Source organism: Phocoena phocoena, chromosome 14, assembly GCF_963924675.1.
Source record: "Phocoena phocoena chromosome 14, mPhoPho1.1, whole genome shotgun sequence".
Classification (NCBI taxonomy): Eukaryota; Metazoa; Chordata; class Mammalia; order Artiodactyla; family Phocoenidae; genus Phocoena; species Phocoena phocoena.
This window is the reverse complement of record NC_089232.1, coordinates 13760421-13779633: the sequence shown is the minus strand read 5'-3', so window position 1 is coordinate 13779633 and position 19213 is coordinate 13760421. Positions and strand designations below refer to the sequence as shown.

The window sequence follows — 19213 nt, the reverse complement described above, 5'->3', positions numbered from 1 at the left end:
GTTCATGGAAGGCACGGATCATTTTTTCAACTCCCTTGTACCCTTCCTGGGGTTCAGTGCCAGACTTTCAATAAATGGCGTCTGACAAAACGCCTCCCAGTCCTTTCTGCAGGGTGGGCGATGCAAACTGCATAGTGCTATTTTACACCAATGGGCCTATATTTTTATTTTACATAAATTGTCATACAATATCTTATTCCATTTTGTACTTTTTTCACTAGGCCTCGTGTTTTCAAACTCTACCTATGTGTACATTGAAACTGTTGCTTCCAACGCTGCACACAACTCCACGGGGGGGCAGCCACCGCGTCTTGCCCATCCTCTCCCAGCCTGCCTGCAACAGGTGCTACCTGCCAGGGCTTGCAGATAAGCCCTGTGACTTGTGACTGCTCTCCTCACAAGCCTAAGATGTAGGAGGGATAGGGATTCTTGCGCCTTTTCTCCAGAGGAAACCTGAAGGCAACTGAGCTCGTTTTTCTGTGCCAAGGTCAAATCCTCTGATAGCAGCCGCCTGGGGTATCATTCTGAGGAAGGTTCTGAGGCTGAATCTAGGCCCATAGGGAACAAGTGTGGTGACTGCTTGTTGACGTCTGCCTCGCTGTGTTGCATTTACCGTCTCTGCACAGGCCCGGGGTCACTCAGCCAGGATGGAAGCCCAGACCGGGGGCCGTTTCCCCGACCCAACCATGCCTGGTGTTCGAGGTTGGGTGCTGGGAGGGTACACAAAGCTGGGCCTCCTTTGGCTGACTCCCTCCCAGGCACCCGCACCCTCCACCCTGGGGTTACGACAGCCTCAGAGCCTCTGATCTGGGTGCTTTTGCCCCACGCCCAGACCCTGGGCCACCTTTCACTGGTCTTTCTTTCTGAGATGACTTTTATTTTAGGCCCAGAACAGCCAGGGCGAGGGCCAACGGTCCCTGCCCTCCCTGCTAGGTCAGCACCTCCCTTGCCGGCCCCCTGAAATCACAGGCGCCACGGCCAAGGGCAGGCAGTGAGGAGAGCAGGTCGTGTGGCAGCACTGCAGGCTCTCTGGTTCTCTGCAAACTCCACCTGCTTGGCCCGCACACCTGCAACCAGAGCGCTGCCCCTGCCCCACGGGGCACAGCAGAGGACGGAGGGCAGCAGGGTCAGAACCAAACAAATCAGCCCAAATCCGCTTCCATCTAGTGATTGTCTGGGAAGATGTTCAAAGCCCAGGGGATGCCTCCCATCACCGTTTTTTTTTTTTTTTCCGTATTGAAGTATAGTTGACTTACAATATTATATTAGTTTCAGGTGTACAGGTGCAGTAATTCAATATTTTTATCAATCATACTCCATATACAGATACTATAAATAACAATGGTTATATTCCTGTGCTGTGCATTGCATCCCTGTAGCCTATCTATTTGATATCTGGTAGTTTGTAGCTCTTAATCCTCTCCACCCATTTTACCCCTCCCCGCCACCACTCTCCCCTCTGGCAACCACCTGTCTGTTCTCAGTATCTCTGAGTCTGTTTCTGTTTTGTTATATTCATTCGTTTGTTTCATTTTGTAGATTCCACATATAAATGAAAACATACAGTATTTGTCTTTCTCTGTCTGACTTATTTCACTAAGCATAATACCCTCAGGTCCATCCATGTTGTCACAAATGGCAAAATTTCATCCCTTTTTATGGCTGAGTAATATCCATCACCTTTTAGATCCTACCAAACCTCTCTCTTTCCTAGTTCTGAAGCTGCCACGAATCATCCACCAAGGGGAGGTGTAGGCAGGAGGCCTGGATCCCAGTCCTGTGTGGCCTTGGCACAGTGTGTGACCTCTCTGAGCCTACTTCCTCTGCTTCGTTCACCTCGATAATGAAAATATAGACTCTAAGAGGGAAAGGGACTGTAGGGCCACCTAGGCCCACTTCCTAGCCAAAGCAGGAATCCTTCCCTAGAGCTTTGGTATATGACTATTTGACTGGTTTGGGCCCTTCCAATGTCAGGAATCTCACTGTCTCACAAGGCAGCCCATTTCTGTCCTGGATACTTTCGTATTATAAAGTGCTTTCGTAGGTGAGTTAGATATCAACAAGAAGAACAAAACCGGCAGCAGCTACGACCTCGAGTGCCAGGCATGACCCTAAGCACCTTTACGTGGATTATTTCGGTTGAATCCTCACGACAACCCTACAAATGGGGCTTGTCATTCTGTGTGTTTAGATAAAGAATCTGCGGTGCAGAGAGGATAAACAGCTTGCCCAGGCCACACAGCTGGTAAGTGGCTACCCCCTTGGAACTTGACCCCACTGGTTCTAGCTCTGCCCACCGAGCCTCAGAGAATTGGGGCCCTTTTTCTTCCAATGACAGCTTTCATTTGAGGCTTCGTAGCCGGGAAGCTGACCGAGGGTGGAGGCGATATCTAACTGCATTTCGCATCCCTGTTTCTGCGACGGTGCCCAGGAGGTCAGAAGCTGTAGATGCTCAGGGAAACCTGATGGCCAGCAGGTGAGTGGAGAGAAGGCCCTGGCCTAGGAGTCAGGGGGCCACAGGAGAATGTCACCGGCGGGCAACCCTGGTGACAGCTCCCTTCCCTGGGCCTTTGTCTCTTCATTGGCAAAATCAGAGGATTAGACTGAGTGATCCCCAAGGTCCCCTCCTGCCTGGCCTTTTGGGATTCCATGCTAAGTTCCCCTGGCACAGGGACAGGGTTCCCCTACCTGAGGTAGACCTCACCCCCATGGCCAAGCCTCCACCTCCCCAGCCCTGCTAGGGTTAAAATCTCTCCCTTCCAACAGAAAAGCCACATTCTTCAATCCTGGGGCCAGGGGTAGAGAGGCCATTCCTGAGAGGGTTGGAACCTGGCAGACGCTGGGCCGGGCCCTGAGCCGTTCTCCTTTCCCTGGAAGGGAGCATGGGTTGTCATTCCCAGGGCAGTGGTGAGGCTCCCTCTTTCCCATCCATGTCTTAGACCCTCAAGTCAGGTGGGGCCTGGAAGGACCCCAGGCACAGGACTGAGATGCCCCTGTAGGCTGTACCTCACAGCACCCTGCCTAGGTCTAGGTGGCCTGGAGGTCCCTGTTTATACATTTAAGGGCAGGCTAGCCACCTGCACACGTCACAGACAGAGATTCCAATAGTGGCCCAATTTCAGCCCCCAGGCTCAATTTCCCAGCAAGGTGGAGGGGCGGAGGTGATGATCCAGAATGATCCCCTGCAGCCCCTTCCCCATCAACCTTCTGCTGGCAGCAGCAGTGCTCGGCTCCCATCAACCTTCTGCTGGCAGCAGCAGTGCTCGCCCCGTCATCTTCCCAAGGAACAGTCTGGGAAACCCTGAGTCCTGGTCCAACTCCATAGCCCTTTAATCCCTGCCCCTACCTTCCACAAGCCCGAAACCCACTGAGGGATCAGACGTCAGTGGGTCCCAAATGTGGCTGCAACCTCGACAGTATCACATACCAGGGGCTCACCCTAGACCTACTGAATCCCCCGGCGGGGGGGCCCAGGACTCTGCACTTTTAAACAAAGTTCCAGGCCAATCCTGGCCCAGGTACCCCTCTACCAGGGGTAGACATCGAGGTAGAGGTGTGGTTTCCGTAAAGCCCCGGCCTCCACAGGAATTAGACCTCAGAGCTAGTGTGGTGTTTGCATGTGGTGGCCGAGGTTATGCATGGGGCATGGTGGCTCAGGGAGGGGAGGAGATGGTAGAGTGAGAGACAGGACAGGAAATACCGTGCAGGGAAAAGGGATACCGTGCCGTAAGCCCTGGCTGGGTGGGAGGAGACACGCAGGTGCTCACGACAGGTAAGCCCTCCTGGGAGTGTGGGGTCAGAGAAGAAGAACACAGAGAAAGCTGCCTTGGTCCAGGTCCAGCTGGGCCTGTCGCCTCTAGGCTTGGTCCAGGTACTACTACTCAACCCCCCCACCCCCAGATAATCAGATGGAGGAGATGGGGCCCTTTGGTTCAGGTGACCTAACCCTGCCCCCCGATCAGAGTCCCCAAGGCCAGCCCTCTGCCCTGGCCCAAGTGGTGCTCTGCCCCTTGGCTGGCCTGGCACGGTCTGATGGATGTCTGTATGGGTGGCGAGTCCTTGGGGCAAGGACCCTAGGGGGGCCTGGGTCTCCCTTCACGAAAGCAAGGCCTACGAGGTGGAAAAGAGGGGAAGGGAAGTGACACCTACCTGAGCTGCCAGCGCTCTCGGAAGCACTCCTGGACATCTTAGGCTGGCCATGTTTGCCGCTGGCCCGCCCGGGTCCCGGTGGCGGGGGGCCTGAGGGAGCAGGGGCGCCGTCTCCCCTGATGGTGGAGAGATCCTGCATGCTGAAGCTCCGGAGTCTCTCTGATAAGGCACCCTGTCCCTGGACACAACACAGGACGGGGCACACGTCAGAGGCCTGCCCCACAGACCGGGGCAGCTGTGGCGGGCGAATGCAACCGAGGCCAAGAGGGGGGCTCTGGCGGTCAGCAAGGTGGAGGCCAGTCCCCTGGAATACTCTGCAGAGGGGCAGCTGCCTGGTGTACTTGCAGGGAACACTGAGGGGGTCCAGGCCCAGAATGTTCTAGGGCCTCCTGTGGGCTCAGGGACTGCTCTTCTGGCTCCAGGCTCCTTCCTCTCCTTCAGACGCCCCCCCCCCCCCCCCCCCACGATAAGCCCGAGCCTCAGCCAGACTCAGGGCCGAGGAAACGACTGCTGCCTTCGGTTCCCACTCTCCAGGGCTTGTCTGTGGCTTCTCGGGCTTTACATAAATCAAAATCCTTATAGAGCTACATTTTGCTCTGTTTCCAGGACACAAGGATCTGGCTAGAATATCAGAACTTAATAATCTATGTGCTCAGTCCTTACTCTTTTCAAAGGAAATAAAATGCAGACGGTATTTTTTAAATGTATGACAACAGCCATTTCTTTTATCTGTTCACATGGCTGTTCGTGAGTCACACTGACTGCCACCGTCACATTTGAGCTCCATCAAATACCCAAAGGTAATGAATCAGGAAGGAAAAAGATGATATTAAAAAAAGACACACACGCAACAAAACACTGTTGACCGTAACCATTTCTTATTCTCAAGGAGCCACAGAAGCTGTCTCGGGGGAAACTGTTCTTTTGTTTAGGAAAAGCAAAATCAATCCATTATACTTATGAAAGGGAAGGGCCTCGCCATCTGGATGAGAGAATCTGTCAAAGTGAAAAGATTATAAGGAAGGCACAGGGATGATAGCATTGCTTTAGGTGTGCCTCAGGGGCTAGAGGGGGAGACTTGTGTTTGGGGGAGAAGGAAACCCAAGGGCGGAGGGGCTGGTAAGGAGACGTGGATTATTGAGAACTGGGCTGGGGTTTGGAGCAAGAGGTGACAGGCAAGTAACCACTAGGCAAATTGATACACTTGGGTATCTTCAGAAACACTCATGGGCATGCAGACTTCCCATAGGTACGTGGGGTGCATGGATCGGGGGCGGAGGTATTTTATTTGAATAATGAAGGAAAGAGTAGTCCTAGAGGGCTAGAGGACGTGGGGACCATAGGCACCGCAGATGGAACAGAACCAACAAATCAGCACAAAATCAGCGAGAGCAGCTAACAAGGGCTCTGGGCTGGGGGGTGGGATTGATGAAACCAACAAGGGCCATGACAGCATTAGTTAAGAGGCTTTCAGAGATGGCAGAAGGGTTTGGAGATTTTTTTTTCACTTTACTTAAATAGTAATGAAAATGAGCCAACAAAGCACAGTAATTCACTGAAGTAACTTTAGCAAAAGAGTCAGTTAGCTAAAGGAGCAAACGCAGAATGAGTTCATTAGAGGCAACGGGGGAAGACAAAGGAGCTTGCAGACAGTTTTAGAAAAAATGTCAGAATGAAACAAAGATGCATTAAAATATGAAAATGATAAGTTCTCAGCCTACCGAAGATATTAAAAAAAAACATGTCTCCAGGAAACTAACAACAGCAGAAAGAAAACTATTTAAATAATCAAATATATATACAGGACTTCCCTGGTGGCACAGTGGTTAAGAATCCATCTGCCAATGCAGGGGACACGGGTTCGATCCCTGGTCCAGGAAGATCCCACATGTCGCGGAGCAACTAAGCCTGTGTGCCACAACTACTGAGCCCACACACCACAACTACGGAAGCCTGTGCGCCCTAGAGCCCACGTGCCGCAACTACTGAGCTTGCGTGCTGCAACAACTGAAGCCTGTGCGCCTACAGCCTGTGCTCCGCAACAAGAGAAGCTGCCGCAATGAGAAGTCCGCGCACCGCAACGAAGAGTAGCCCCCTCTCGCCGCAGCTAGAGAAAGCCCACGTGCAGCAACGAAGACCCAACGCAGCCAAAAATAAAAATAGATTTAAAAATAAATAAATAAAATAAAATAAAAAATATATACAACTAGAATTCTAAATCCAGGCAAAGGGGTGTTTGGAGGGCATTATGTGAGAAAGGCAGAAATCTCCCTGGTTGCCTCAGATACAGCTCCTGAACGATGGTAGGCAAGGGGTCTGAGGCTTCACCTTCTAGACATAACAGCTGGGTGGTCTTTGCCAAGAAAATGAGGGGGGAGACCCGCTCCCCAGTATAATCCTCTCCAAATCCATCAGCCAATGATCCATGATTATTTTACTCAGAAACATTCAAGATGACATCTAGGAACTTCCCTGGAGGTCCAGTGATTAAGATTCCGTGCTTCCACTACAGGGGGCACGTGTTCAATCCCTGGTCGGGGAACTAAGATCCCACATGCTGCGGGGGGGCAGCCAAAAATAAAGAATAAAAAAGGATCACGTCTGGGAAAAAAACTAGGAGGGGCTTTATGATTCTAAGTCCAAATAAACGGTGGCGGACTAACCCCTTCCCTGGGTCTGCCAGCTCTTACAGAAGCTCAGCGATGTATCTGAGGAAAAGAGGCAGCAGCATCACACCTGTCCATGACCATTTCAGCAAAGCACTCAGTTCCAGTCCCAGAAGCCAGCTGGCCTGCTCCAGTATCACCAGCACCATGAAGACAGGAAGTGGCAAAGGTCAGGAAAGAAAAGGAGATAATAATAGCTCAGTATCGACTGAGTCCTGTCTCAGAAGAAACCACGGCAGCATGGATATAGGCTCTTGAAAACAAATTAGCCCATACCCATCGAGACAATCTGAGACGGTTCAAATCAATATAGCCCTTTCAGCTGTAAACCTCTCAGCCCTGCTCAGTCTCTACTCCAAACCTCATCTCCATTCACTTTCCACAGACCTTATTCCACCGGCCGATTCAGCTCTGCTCTGAGAACCTTCGTTTTCTTATTCTGGGAACAGCCAAGAGTGGTTCTCTGGTATTCGGCAAAACTGGGTTCCTTATTTTTGGGAAAATAAATTTGGACTCCCTAAATTTGGAAAAGCTTAAAAACATATTCTATAATTCAATGAGCCACATACTAAAAGCTTTGAGAAGTCGTAGTGTTTTGGGTTGTTCGACTCAGCATACCCCAAATGTATTTGACCACAGTGGGACAGACTGTTAGTTGACCATCCAAAAGTCATTCCCAATTCCGTTCTCGAAATGGTGAGAAAAAAAACCAGATTTCCCAAACTCCCTCCTAGCTATTATGCATGGCCATGTGATGCAGTTCTGGCCAATGGGAGGTAAGGGGAAATCTGCTAAGGGATTTCTGGGAAAGATATTTTCTCTCTCTCACATGCAGAAGGAGAAAGGCCTGACCCTGCTCCCTGCTTTCTGCCTTTGAGTGTGGGAACTGCCACCTTGTGACAAGGAGACTCGCAGAGACATCCACCCGGAGCCTTGGCATCACTAAGTCACTGGAATACCGACAGTGCCCATTTACTCCTAGACTTCTTGTGGATAATTATCATCAATTACAAGACATACATTTTTTCACCTCTGAAAACTGGGGCGGGTCTTACGGTTGCTGTTGCCTTGTCTTTGTTGTCACTGCCTACACATGAATGCACTTAGTTGTTATTCCCCAAGACATGACCAGACAATGGAAACTCCTGACTGTTCACTGTTAACAAACCATTTAAGACCCAACTGGGACTTCCCTGGTGGCACAGTGGTTAAGACTCCGCCCTTCCAATGCAGGGGGCTTGGGTTTAATCCCTGGTCAGGGAACTAAGATCCCACATGCCGTGCGGTGTTGCCAAAAGATTTTTAAAAAAAGACCCACTTGAAGAAGGAATCTGAGTCTAGGTTGCCTAAAACACGTTCCACTGACACCTTCTAGTAAGATGAAGAAAGTGGCAACATCAGAACTGGCAGAATGGGTATCAGCAGCATGGATGAAAATCTCAGAGACAAAAGCTCTGCATCACCAACGCTCTAGAAAGCACAGTGATGTGGCCTCATCATAAACGGATACTGATGAATGGAGTTGAAAAGCGATTCAGAAGAATCAGATTCTGAAAGTGAAGGTTAGAAAGACTTCAATCAATTTATGGTGCCTATATCCTTTATTGCATATACAAAAGTGACACACAGAAAAATCTATGTCTAAAGGCTCCAAAAGAGTCTTTTTAATAAGTAGAAGTAGATGGGACTTCCCCGGTGGTCCAGTGGTTCAGAATCTACCTTCCAATGCAGGGGATATGAATCTGATCCCTGGTCGGGGAACTAAGATCCCACATGCCACGGGGCAGCTGAGCCCAGGTGCACTCTAGAGCCCAGCCTCATGGGACCAGAAAGGAACACATCCACAGCCTTCCATGAAAACTAATCTCCTACTTGTATTGTCATATTTTGACCTCTTTATTCCCCACAGTATTATAAGCAGGGTCTACCCAGTTTTGTTGTGGCTGCTTGTTTACATGCTGTTTGTTTTAACAGACTCACCTTGCTTTTTTCTGGGCACGTCAACAACATATGGCCCAGTGGCTCTCTCAGCTGGGCTCCCAGAGCCCCAGAAATCCCACAGAAGTATCTTGGGGGCAGGGGAGGGGAATCTATTCCTGACTACTTTAATCTTTTCTTTTTCCTGGCTAAAACTCTTAGAAAATTGGACTTTAAGAAGTAAACTGCGGGGACTTCCCTGGTGGCACAGTGGTTGAGAATCCACCTGCCAATGCAGGGGACACGGGGTTCGAGCCCTGGTCCAGGAAGATCCCACATGCCGCAGAGCAACTAAGCCCGTGCGCCACAACTACTGAGCCTGCGCTCTAGCGCCTGTATGCCGCAACTACTGAGCCCACGTGCTGCAACTACTGAAGCCCATGCACTTAGAGCCTGTGCTCCGCAACAAGAGAAGCCACCACGAGAAGCCCGCGCAATGCAACGAAGAGTAGCCCCTGCTCACCGCAACCAGAGAAAGCCTGTGTGCAGGAACAAAGACCCAACGCAGCCAAAAATAAATAAATAAAAGTAAATTTTAAAAAGTAAACTGTGTCACTGAATTTTCTATTAATCTGAGATCTTTTTTGTATTTCAATTTTAATTTTATTGATGTAGTTTTTCATTTGTATTTAATTACTACATTTTTCTAATTTTATAGATGGATTCAAGATATAAACCTTAGGGACTTATATGTACTTTTATATACATATTTATATGTACAGGTACTGTAAAATTTTTTTAAATTTTTACAATTAATTTTTATTGGAGTACAGTTGATTTACAATGTTGTGAATCTGAGAACTTTAATTCCTCATCCTTCCTCCAATTTGTAAGGAATAAGAAATCCATGTAGCTAACACACAGCAAATTTTCTAAATTTTGATGCTTTTCTTAGCCAGAGGAGGGAGTGTGTTCCCGGGAAAACCCAGACCTTTAAAAAGCTGATATTCTAAGTAAAACAATTTACCACTAATAGAATACCTGCCATTAGGGCCCACAGAACCCCGATTCAACAGTTACTAAGTTTGGTTGCAAGCCCTTAACGAGGTCCTCTTTTCCAGAGGGACACAAAGGGGAAGGGACACCAGTGACAGGGACACAAGTGACAGGAGGGGGCTCCAGCAGAGCACAAAGTTTAGCCCGCCTCACCTCACATGGTTTCTACTGCCTTCAACTGATAACAATGAGAATAAAGACAAAAGGCTTTAGTGAGTCAGGCAGTTGATAACAAAGCCACCAGCATAACCACATTTCCCACTGGCGATTCAAATATTTGAAAAAAAGAAAGAGTTAGTACTTCCTTCTAAATTCCCGCAGGGTTCCCACCTCGCTAAAACAGTTAACCTCCACAGCTATACATGCTTCACGTCGAGGCCAAGCAGGCTCCTTCTCAACGTGCTGCACGAAGGCAAGGGCCTCGTTCGTGACATAGAATTGGATTAACAAACAAAAGAGAGAGAAAGGATTCTTCCCACCGTAGCATCAATCGTCAAATTCAATTCATTCTCCAGGCATGAAACAAACAAACCAAAAAACCAAATAAGTTAATTGCATGTTAGATGCTACCAAATCAACACAATAAGAGGCTCTGGGAGGAGGCTGACAGGGCCTCGGCTCTGGGATTAACGCACATGTACACACACGGCTGTCGGGAGGAGAGACACCTGGCTCCGATCCAGACCATGGGCCAGTGGGCACAGGTGGCTGCTGGCTTCCATCCCCGAAGGGTTCAGTTTGGAGTTAGTCACATCTCTCAGCGGGGTTACCTGCCCTTCTCTGAGGTCCAAAGAGGAGACAAAAGGAAAGAGTCGAACCACCTGATAAAAGGGAAAAGAAAAAAAAAAAGCCATGGGCACCAAACCTACAAAATGGTTTGAAGGGAGCCATGCTGCCCTGGCCTCCTACAAGTCACTCATTCACTCACTCACTTCTTCATTCCTCCCTTCGCAGCCAACGCTGCTGGAGAGTTCCTGAAGCGCTGAGTGAAGCCCCGCAGGGGAAACAAACATGAATAGGAAACATGACACGGTTCCTACTCCAAGGTTCTCCCAGTCTGGCTGAGGCATCGAGACACAAAGGCGTACAAGACAGCAAATGACAGACGACAAAACATACGACAGAAGCTCAGGGGACGGAGAGAGAGTACTGTTGGCTAGAATACCCGGGGAGGCCTCGTCCAAGAGCTCAGACTTGAGCGAGGCAAGGGCTGCACCATCAGAAAGAGAGGAGAAGGACATTGTGGCCAGACAGTGGTTGGAGCCAAGGTGTGAGAGTGGAAAACCCGGGTGCATTTGGGAAGCTGAGATTGAACCAGTCTGAGGAGAAGAGGCTCGGGTGCTGGTGACGAGTGGGAGATCAGTCTGGAAAAACTGTATTTTGCCTGAACTTGGACTTCGATGAGAGCTCCACTGAAGGTTTCTGGGTAGTGAGCAAAGTGAAGACAGTGGGATTTTAGAGTCATGAGAACATTCTGGACACACTGCGTGGCACACATGGAGAGCGGCCCCCGGTATCTGCTCTCTCTGCCTTCCTTCCTCAGGTTGGAGCTGGGCACATGGATGTCTGCAATAAAGACCCTTAATGGGAGATGAAGTGCAAAAATGAACATTAACTGGTGAGGGAAGGCCGGTTGGGAACACTGGCCAACACCTCAGGCCAGGCTGGATCTGAGGTGCTGACAGCAGCTGCTGAGGAGATGAAGACCTGGATCTGGGAAGCGAGACAGGGCTGTGCAGGACAATAACAGCACACAGATGATCAGAGTCCCTGTAAAGCAGAGCGGGGCCTGGTCATCTGAGCCAGGCCAGCACCCAGGTGATGGGGTTTGGGGGTCACCGGGAAGGACTCCACACGCAGCAGCTGTCCAGCCCTCCTGTGTAGAAGGCCACCAGTGAGACCCAGCTGGAAGCTCTGCTTGGTCCAGGCTTCCTCCTTGGAGAGGCCAGGCCCTGAGGGGAGGTTAAAGTCGTGGCAGATCTCTCTTCAAGGAGTAGGAGTCGGGTAGGGGACCCAAAGGTGGGGCATCCACAAGACAAGTTTGCTCAGTGAAAGGTGGAGCTACGTTTACAACTTCCCACTTTATCACGGTGATACGCTTTGTTTATTTGTTTTGCTTTTCAATATCCTAATTTCTTTTTACTGAAGTAGAGTTGATTTACCATGTTATATTAGGACACAGTGATAAAGCTTTAAAGAAACTATCTTTAGTCTCTTAAGGTAACTTGCCACCCACCACCTGCATTTAAGTGTGGCCCCAGCCTTGCCTCAAGGCAAAGTGGGAGCCTGCCTTGGGGGCAGTTGCTGGCTGTCTCTTGCATATGAATGTACCTTCCTGACTCCTAGAGGTGTTCCAGACAAAACGGTCAGAAACGTAGGCAGACAACCTTAAAAGTACCCTGGGCTGGGACTGGCTCTAGAATTCTCAGTGGCAGACAGGCATCCCTCAGGCTCTCAGCCATGGGGCCTCAGGGCCTGGGGGTGTGATCCAAGCAGAATGTGGCCAGGAATTGTCAGTTCAGTGTGTGTGGAGGGGAAGGGGCCATGGGGGTGTCTGGAGTGATGCAGGAACACAGGACTAGGAACTGAAGTATCGCTCTCAGCCCAGCTGGGCATCCAACAGCAGCATGACCTTGGGCAATGGGATCTCGGTGTCCTCCCCTGTGAAGTAAGTAGCACCTAAGGCTCCTTCCTGTCCTAACAACCCACAGGTTGACATTCCTCTCTCTCTCGGTGGGGTTTGGGGCAGGGGCTTACGTGTTATATAGACTGCCGCCACTCGGACACTGCTCTCCTCGAGGCTGAACGAGGAGGCGGAAGTCGGGCCCAGAGCCCGACTGGATGAGGGACCTGAAGCCCAGGGTGGGAGAGTGGCTTGCCCAGCGCCACACAGCACAGGCAAGGTGGACAGGGAGGAACAAGGGCACAGGCAACGCCCCAACTGTGCCCAAGCTACCGCACCACAGAGAAAAGACGGGAAGAGATCCGCACAAGCAGGAGACAGCCTCCTCTCCACAAGAGTCTGGACTGTAAATAACTTCCCAATGCCAGCATCGGACTTGTTTCTCTTATTGGTTCAACAGTGAGTGAAGATCATGGTCAACCTTAGAGAGCAAACTGACACAGGAGAAGTGACCAACAGGTAGCCTCAGCATGAGCTCTGCCTCCTGGGAAGTCCCTATGGACATCGACTCATGACTGTTTTGTGGCAAAAACCATTATCATGCCCATTTTGCAGGTGGAGAGGCTGAGGCTCATAGAGGTGCAACAGCAAGTGGGGGAGGTGGGGGTTTTTTTGTTTGTTTTTTTGGCTAGGCCGCGTGGCATGTGGGATCTTAATTCCCCGACCAAGGATCGAACCTGCACCCCCTTCATTGGAAGCACAGAATCTTAACCACTGGACTGCCAGGGAAGTCCTGGAGCTGGGATTTTTTTAACCTGGGTCTGCATATTTCCAAAGCCCATACTTGTTGCTAAGCATTGCTCTCCTGGCTGTGACAGCTAAAAATATGAACAGCCATCCTTCATCCCTTTATCATTTACCGTGCACCTAGTAGGCATGCAGATAAGACATGGATATAAATGACTACAAGAGGGCCACTGGGGTGCCATGAAGTGAGAGACCAGTTCCACCAGGAATCTAAGGAGGCTGCTGTGAAGGAGGTGGCTCTTGACCTTGAAGGGTGGACAGGATTCCAAACAGGTGGGAACAGGGGCAGATGAACTAGCATCAGTAGAGGCCGGAAAGAGAAAATTCTAGAAACAGCAGAGTTGCTATTTCTAGAACAGCACTGAAGGTGTTGCTGTAAATACAGTATACAAGAACCAGAAAGGTCAGGAGAGACTAGACAGGAAGGTTGGGATCAGGGCCAAATGCACAGGCCTCAAACAGGAAGGGAGAGTGGCAGTGACCCCTTGAGTGGCTACTGCAACAGTCCAAGCTAGAAGGGAGGGTGCCTGGAAGAGGGCCTGGAAGGAAGGAAGGAAGGAAGGGGTATCAAATGGGCAGGACTCGAAGAGTCAATCGGAGGAAGGAGGAACTCAAAGATGACTGAAATTTGGAGCTTGGGGTCCAGAGAGGATGGTGATTTTGTCATCATCAGAAATTTGGGACACAAGAGCAGGGATACACTTGGAGTTAGAGAGATGCTGACTGAAGGTACCAGGAGACAGGGAGGAGATGTTCAGAGAACCAGAAATGCTGGACTTGAGACCTGGGAGAGGAGCCGATCTGGGAACCAGGAGCAACAGGTGGTGACAGCTGAAAGTGAGGGAAAGGATGAGTGGCTCTGGGATGGAGAGGAGAGCAAGGCGGGGCCCTGGAGAATTCCCCCCAACACTGAGGGAGTGATGGGAGGAGGGAGAGCCAGGAGACAGGAGTCGGGGGGAGGAGGTGACCAGGAAGGAAGGTGCATCACCACAGCCAAGTGCTTTCTCAGACCTCCCAGGTTTCAACCAGGTTCTTCTCAGAGGTCAGGCAGGCAGGTGGGCTTCTCTCTTTCCACTGGGACCCTCGATGCCTCCAGCTACATATGATCTCCACAGACAAACTTGGAACAGAGATTTGGCAAGTAATATCAGACCGGCAACTCCGCCTTCTGCTGACTTGTGAGACCGAGTCTCTTGTTTGTTTCAATCCACCTCACCATCTATGGAGTGGAGTAAGGTGAGGTAACATTCCAAGTAGAAACATCGGGAGGAAGACAGGGTGTCGAGGAACAAAGGCGAGTGATTTGTCTGGGAGGGAAGTATTCCCTACCCTCTACCTAAATGTTTTCAGCAGGTTGTCCATAAGAGTTTATGTAATCTTGGTGTTTAAATGGTTGCCATGGTGAACTCTAAATATTACTTTTATGTTACACAGTCCTTGGCTTAAACGAAAGAAAGAGGGCTAACTTGACACAAGCTAGCGCAGACGCTGGGAAATGTTCCTCTGAGGGGGTGAAGGGACGAGCATGAAACTTCCTAGAGTCCTCAGCCACTTAGATTCAGCAGACACAAGTGTGCGAAGCCAGACAAGGGAGACACGGGGATCCAAAAGGCACAGCAGTCTTCTCTTCTTCCTTGGACATACATTCAAAGCATGAGTGGATACAGGGAGGTTTTATAAAAAGAAAATTAACACCTGCCCTCTGATTAATCGTCAACAGGTAGTTTTTGCTTTTGCCTATTGTGGGGTTTTTTTTGGCAAGAAAGAAAACAAAGGCAAAGGCAAACAACTCCAGTCTGGTCAGAAGCCCCAAATCACTAGGCTAATGAACTTTCCAGAATGAGCTTCTGGTTCCAAGAATAAAGTTCCATGTCGTTTGAAAGCAGTATTTGTATTCAAGCAAGAGGTTTAGATAAAGCAGTGATGGATAAAAAATAAGGATCAGAGGGAGAGGACACTTTTTAGAACTATATTGAACTGTTTAAAGAGTTTGTTTTTAAAGCAAAATTGAGTGGGAATTTTTTTTTTTTTAAATGAGTGGGAAAACACTATAATTTATCTCTCTGTGATTGTGCCTAGGCGTTCAGATGCTAGGGCTATAACCAAGGCTGGGCTATACCCTGGTGGCCACTGACCATAACTGCAGGCAAAGTACCTGAGCTTTGGCTGGCAAGTCAGCAAAGTGGAGGTCACGGTGTGAAAGCAGAGCCGGACCAGGGGAGAAGATGAAGAAACGGAAAGATCCACCATGGGCAATGCCGTAGGCTGAGTCTCCATCTGCCCGTTTTCCTCGTGAACCTCATATACAGAGGCCCCAAAGGGCCAAGTGGGTAAGGGAGGGGCCCTTGTCAAAGCAGAGCACTGCAGGCGAGAAGATGGAAATAAGGCAAAGGAGAACCCAAGAGGCTTAACAGAAGGCTTGGGACAGTACTGCCCAAGAGACCTTTCTGCGATGGTGGGAACGTTCTATCCCTGTGTCAGCCACCAGCCACACTGGCTGCCGAGGACTTGAAAGCGGGTGAGTAAAGACTGAATATTAAAATTTACTTAATTTCAATTAATTTAAATAGCCACACGCGGCAAGTGGCTACCATTTTGGGCAGAGCAGGATTGGAGGCAGCAATAAGTTTATTCTTCAGATCCATCAACAAGGTTTAATGAGTGCAAAACACCAGACAAGTTAGCAAAGTTTGGTTTGGGGTTTTTTCTAAGCAAGAAACAAAGGAAAAGAATCCAGAGTCACTCATGGCCAGAAGCTCACGATCTAACAGGAAATACTAGATTCTAGGGGGGAAGAAGCCCACACGCAATCTGGGGAAGAAGCATCCCTAATTCACAGAACGCCAGCTTTACTTAGACCAGCTGTCTTAAACAGGTGACTTTAATAACACTATTGTCAGCACTGGAACCGTTCTAGGGATAAGATCTCCAGGGAAAGTAAAAGGGCATTATTTTTCAAGTTATGAGACAGGTCAAAAGCAAGATTGGTTTACCAGGCCTGAGAAGTGGGAAGGTGGAAGAGACCTAGGATATGGTCCAAATGTCAAGGGGAATAAGGTGGCCTGGATACCTCACAGTTTGGGGGGATTTTTTGGAAGATTTTTTTTATGTGGACCATTTTTCAAGTCCTTATTGAAGTTATTACAATATTGCTTCTGGTTTTTTTTTTTTTATGTTTTTAATTTTTGGCCACGAGGCATGGGGGATCTTAGTTCCCCGACCAGGGATCGAACCCACACCCCCTGCATTGGAAGGCGTAGTCTTAACCACTTGACCGCCAGGGAAGTCAGTTTTAAAACTACCTGACAGTTTTAAAACTCTTGATCAATTGGTTTTTCTCACTATTGTTTCTCTTCCCGTGAGAATGTGTTTTGCTTAACTAATGAGTTTCTAGAGTATTAATTTTAAAAAGCGAGAGATTTCCAATTCTGGTCTTAAAAAGACGTGGGGCTCAATTTTCCCTCTGGGTGGAATCACTGGCTGGGAAACAGCTAATATCTAAGCTCAGAGCCAGCCAAGAGACTAGGGACACTTAGAAAGAAGGTACTACCGATGTGTGTCCCTAGGAAGGAGACAGAGCAGCTTTTGCTGAAAGAAAAAATGTATCACTACTTCCCGGGGACAAGGATTAGACCTTGGGGAAAACTGGGGGATGGGCTGGGGGTTAATAGGCCTGGGGAGAAATTTCCAATGTGTAATTTTGTTTGTTTGTTTTAGCTTTTCTATTCTAAGATAAAACATTAACATTAATAACAACTTATATTTGTACAATGATATGGTTTACAAAGCTTCTTCACACTTTATGATGATCCCAAAACCCTGCAAACATTCATTTTTTTTAGAGAAAGGGCTCAGGGTTCAAAGTTATAAGGAACAAAAGGATTAACTAAAAGTGTAGGCAGAAGATCTTTCATTCTTCTGGTTAAGTTCTGCAGTCTCCTCCTGGGGAGCCATCAAAGGATGGAAAATACAGCAGATGAGGAAGGAGTGACCGCCCTCATCCGGTCACCTGGTCCCAGCCTCCCTTCAATCTGTCTGAACTCAGAGGGAGGCTCTCAGTCCCCTCACCCTCTCTCCTGCAACTGTTTGGCTAAATGCAGTGGATATTTACAGTGAGAACTGATTTGTAGGCTGAGGGTGTTTTCTGGGAGGAGACAGGCAGGGTCCAAGAGATGTAAAATGGAGCCACGAGTAGGGCGACCATAAACTCCGGTTTGCTTGGAACAGACTTAGTTTCTACCCGTTGTCCCAGCATAATAATTATAGCACCGTTTCACTCTCAGATGTGTCCTGTTTGAACAGTATATGGTCACCCTAGCCACTGTGACTGGGCAGAGTGTCTTTTTTTCACAAAATTGCTTTGATTGTTCCCCTGGGGGTAATCGACAAGGTTGCTCTGGACTCAGCTTTCTCATGGTCAAGGTTAATGCTTCTAGGGAGCTACATCTGCATTCCAGGAATGTTAAAAAAGTTAACTGTTTTAACCCTCATCACTGGTGGTGTATGGTTCTGGATGGGCCCTCAGGCAGCGGCCTGTAAAGAGTTGGCTGTTTATTTTATTTCCTTATTTTTTAAAATATATTTATTTATTTTGTTTATTTATTTTTGGCTGCGTTGGGTCTTTGTTGCTGCACGCAGGCTTTCTCTTGTTGCGGTGAGCGGGGACTTCTCTTCGTTGCAGTGCAAGGGCTTCTCATCGAGCTGGCTTCTCTTTGTTGGGGAGCAAGGGCTCTAGGCGCAGGAGCTTCAGTAGTTGTGGCACACAGGCTCAGTAGTTGTGGCTTGCTGGTTCTAGAGCGCAGGCTCAGTAGTTGTGGTGCACAGGCTTAGTTGCTCCGCGGCATGTGGGATCTGCCTGGACCAGGGCTCGAACCCGTATCCCCTGCGTTGGCAGGCAGATTCTTAACCACTGAGCCACCAGGGGAGTCCGAGTTTGCTGTTTAAAAAATCATCTGGGGAACTTGTTAAAAATAGAGATTCAAGGGCTCACTGCCTGAGATTCTGATTCAGCACATCTGAGAATCTGTTTAAAAATGAAAAACAAAGCTTCCCAGGTGGTTTGTATACTAAAGCCAGATTTGAACCCAGTGGTAACTTATCATCCTTTGGCCGCGGCCTGGAGTGGTCCATTGTTACTATGGAAACCGCTGATCTATCCCTCAGCCAGGTTGAATTTTACTTTTTCTTTTCTTTTCTTTTTTAAAGTACACATCTGTTTCAAAAACAGAGGGCATTATTTTGGGGAAAGAAGAGTGTTTTCTCTCTCAAGATATTTAGAGAGGAAAAGCAAAGCCCCCACAAGGCAGAAAATTTTCTTGTCTGAAACCAAATTCAGCAGGAAGCAGGCGTCCCTCACTACTTTAGCCCAACTAGAAAGAACGAATGAGCAGTTATTTTCTGAGGCAAGTTTCAGACTATCTAGAGCTTCCTTCAGGTTAGTTGTAAGGTGCCCGGCTGGAGGCCTAGGCTCACGGGCTTCCCCGGTGGTCAGAGGGACTGGCGGTGACTGGCCAAGATGGTATCAAGACTCAGGAGGTTCTAGCTTGAGGCAGACCTGGAAAAGGATGGCCCTACAGAATTACCATAAGAATATAATTTACACACACGGCTGAGTGGCCTGGTGACCGGTACTGAGTCACCCTGATAAATATACCACACGGACACTCTACAACTGAGCTGAGAAAAGAGCAGTAACCTATATTCCTTCAGGTGCAGAAGCAAAGGTGGGGTGGGGAGAGGGCCTGGGAGGCTTCTGTAGCTTTGTGTGGCAAAGTTAGCCTGATGAATTCAGAATTTAGCAATTCTGAGTTCTCTTTTCTGTCAGCTTAAACACAAAAGCCTAAAACGACTGCATCTCAAACAGAAGGATCTTAGAATTCACTGCTCTTTGTAAATCCTCATACATCTCCTCCAGATACCAAAGCGGAATTTCCCCTCCAATGATACTCATTGGGATTCATCACTTTGCCAGCTACTATTGTACCTAAGGTGGACA

The 19213-nt window shown here is 48.8% G+C and overlaps 1 protein-coding gene across 1 annotated transcript in view; it reads right to left on the bottom strand.

Annotated features, from left to right (window-relative positions):
• The window catches only part of REEP1 (receptor accessory protein 1), a 109255-nt gene that overhangs the window by 9244 nt on the left and 80798 nt on the right, over positions 1–19213 (bottom strand). Inside the window, exon 6 of the mRNA XM_065890770.1 lies at positions 4150–4327. Coding sequence (XP_065746842.1) covers positions 4150–4327 — 178 coding nt within the window. The remainder of the gene's footprint in view (positions 1–4149; positions 4328–19213) is intronic.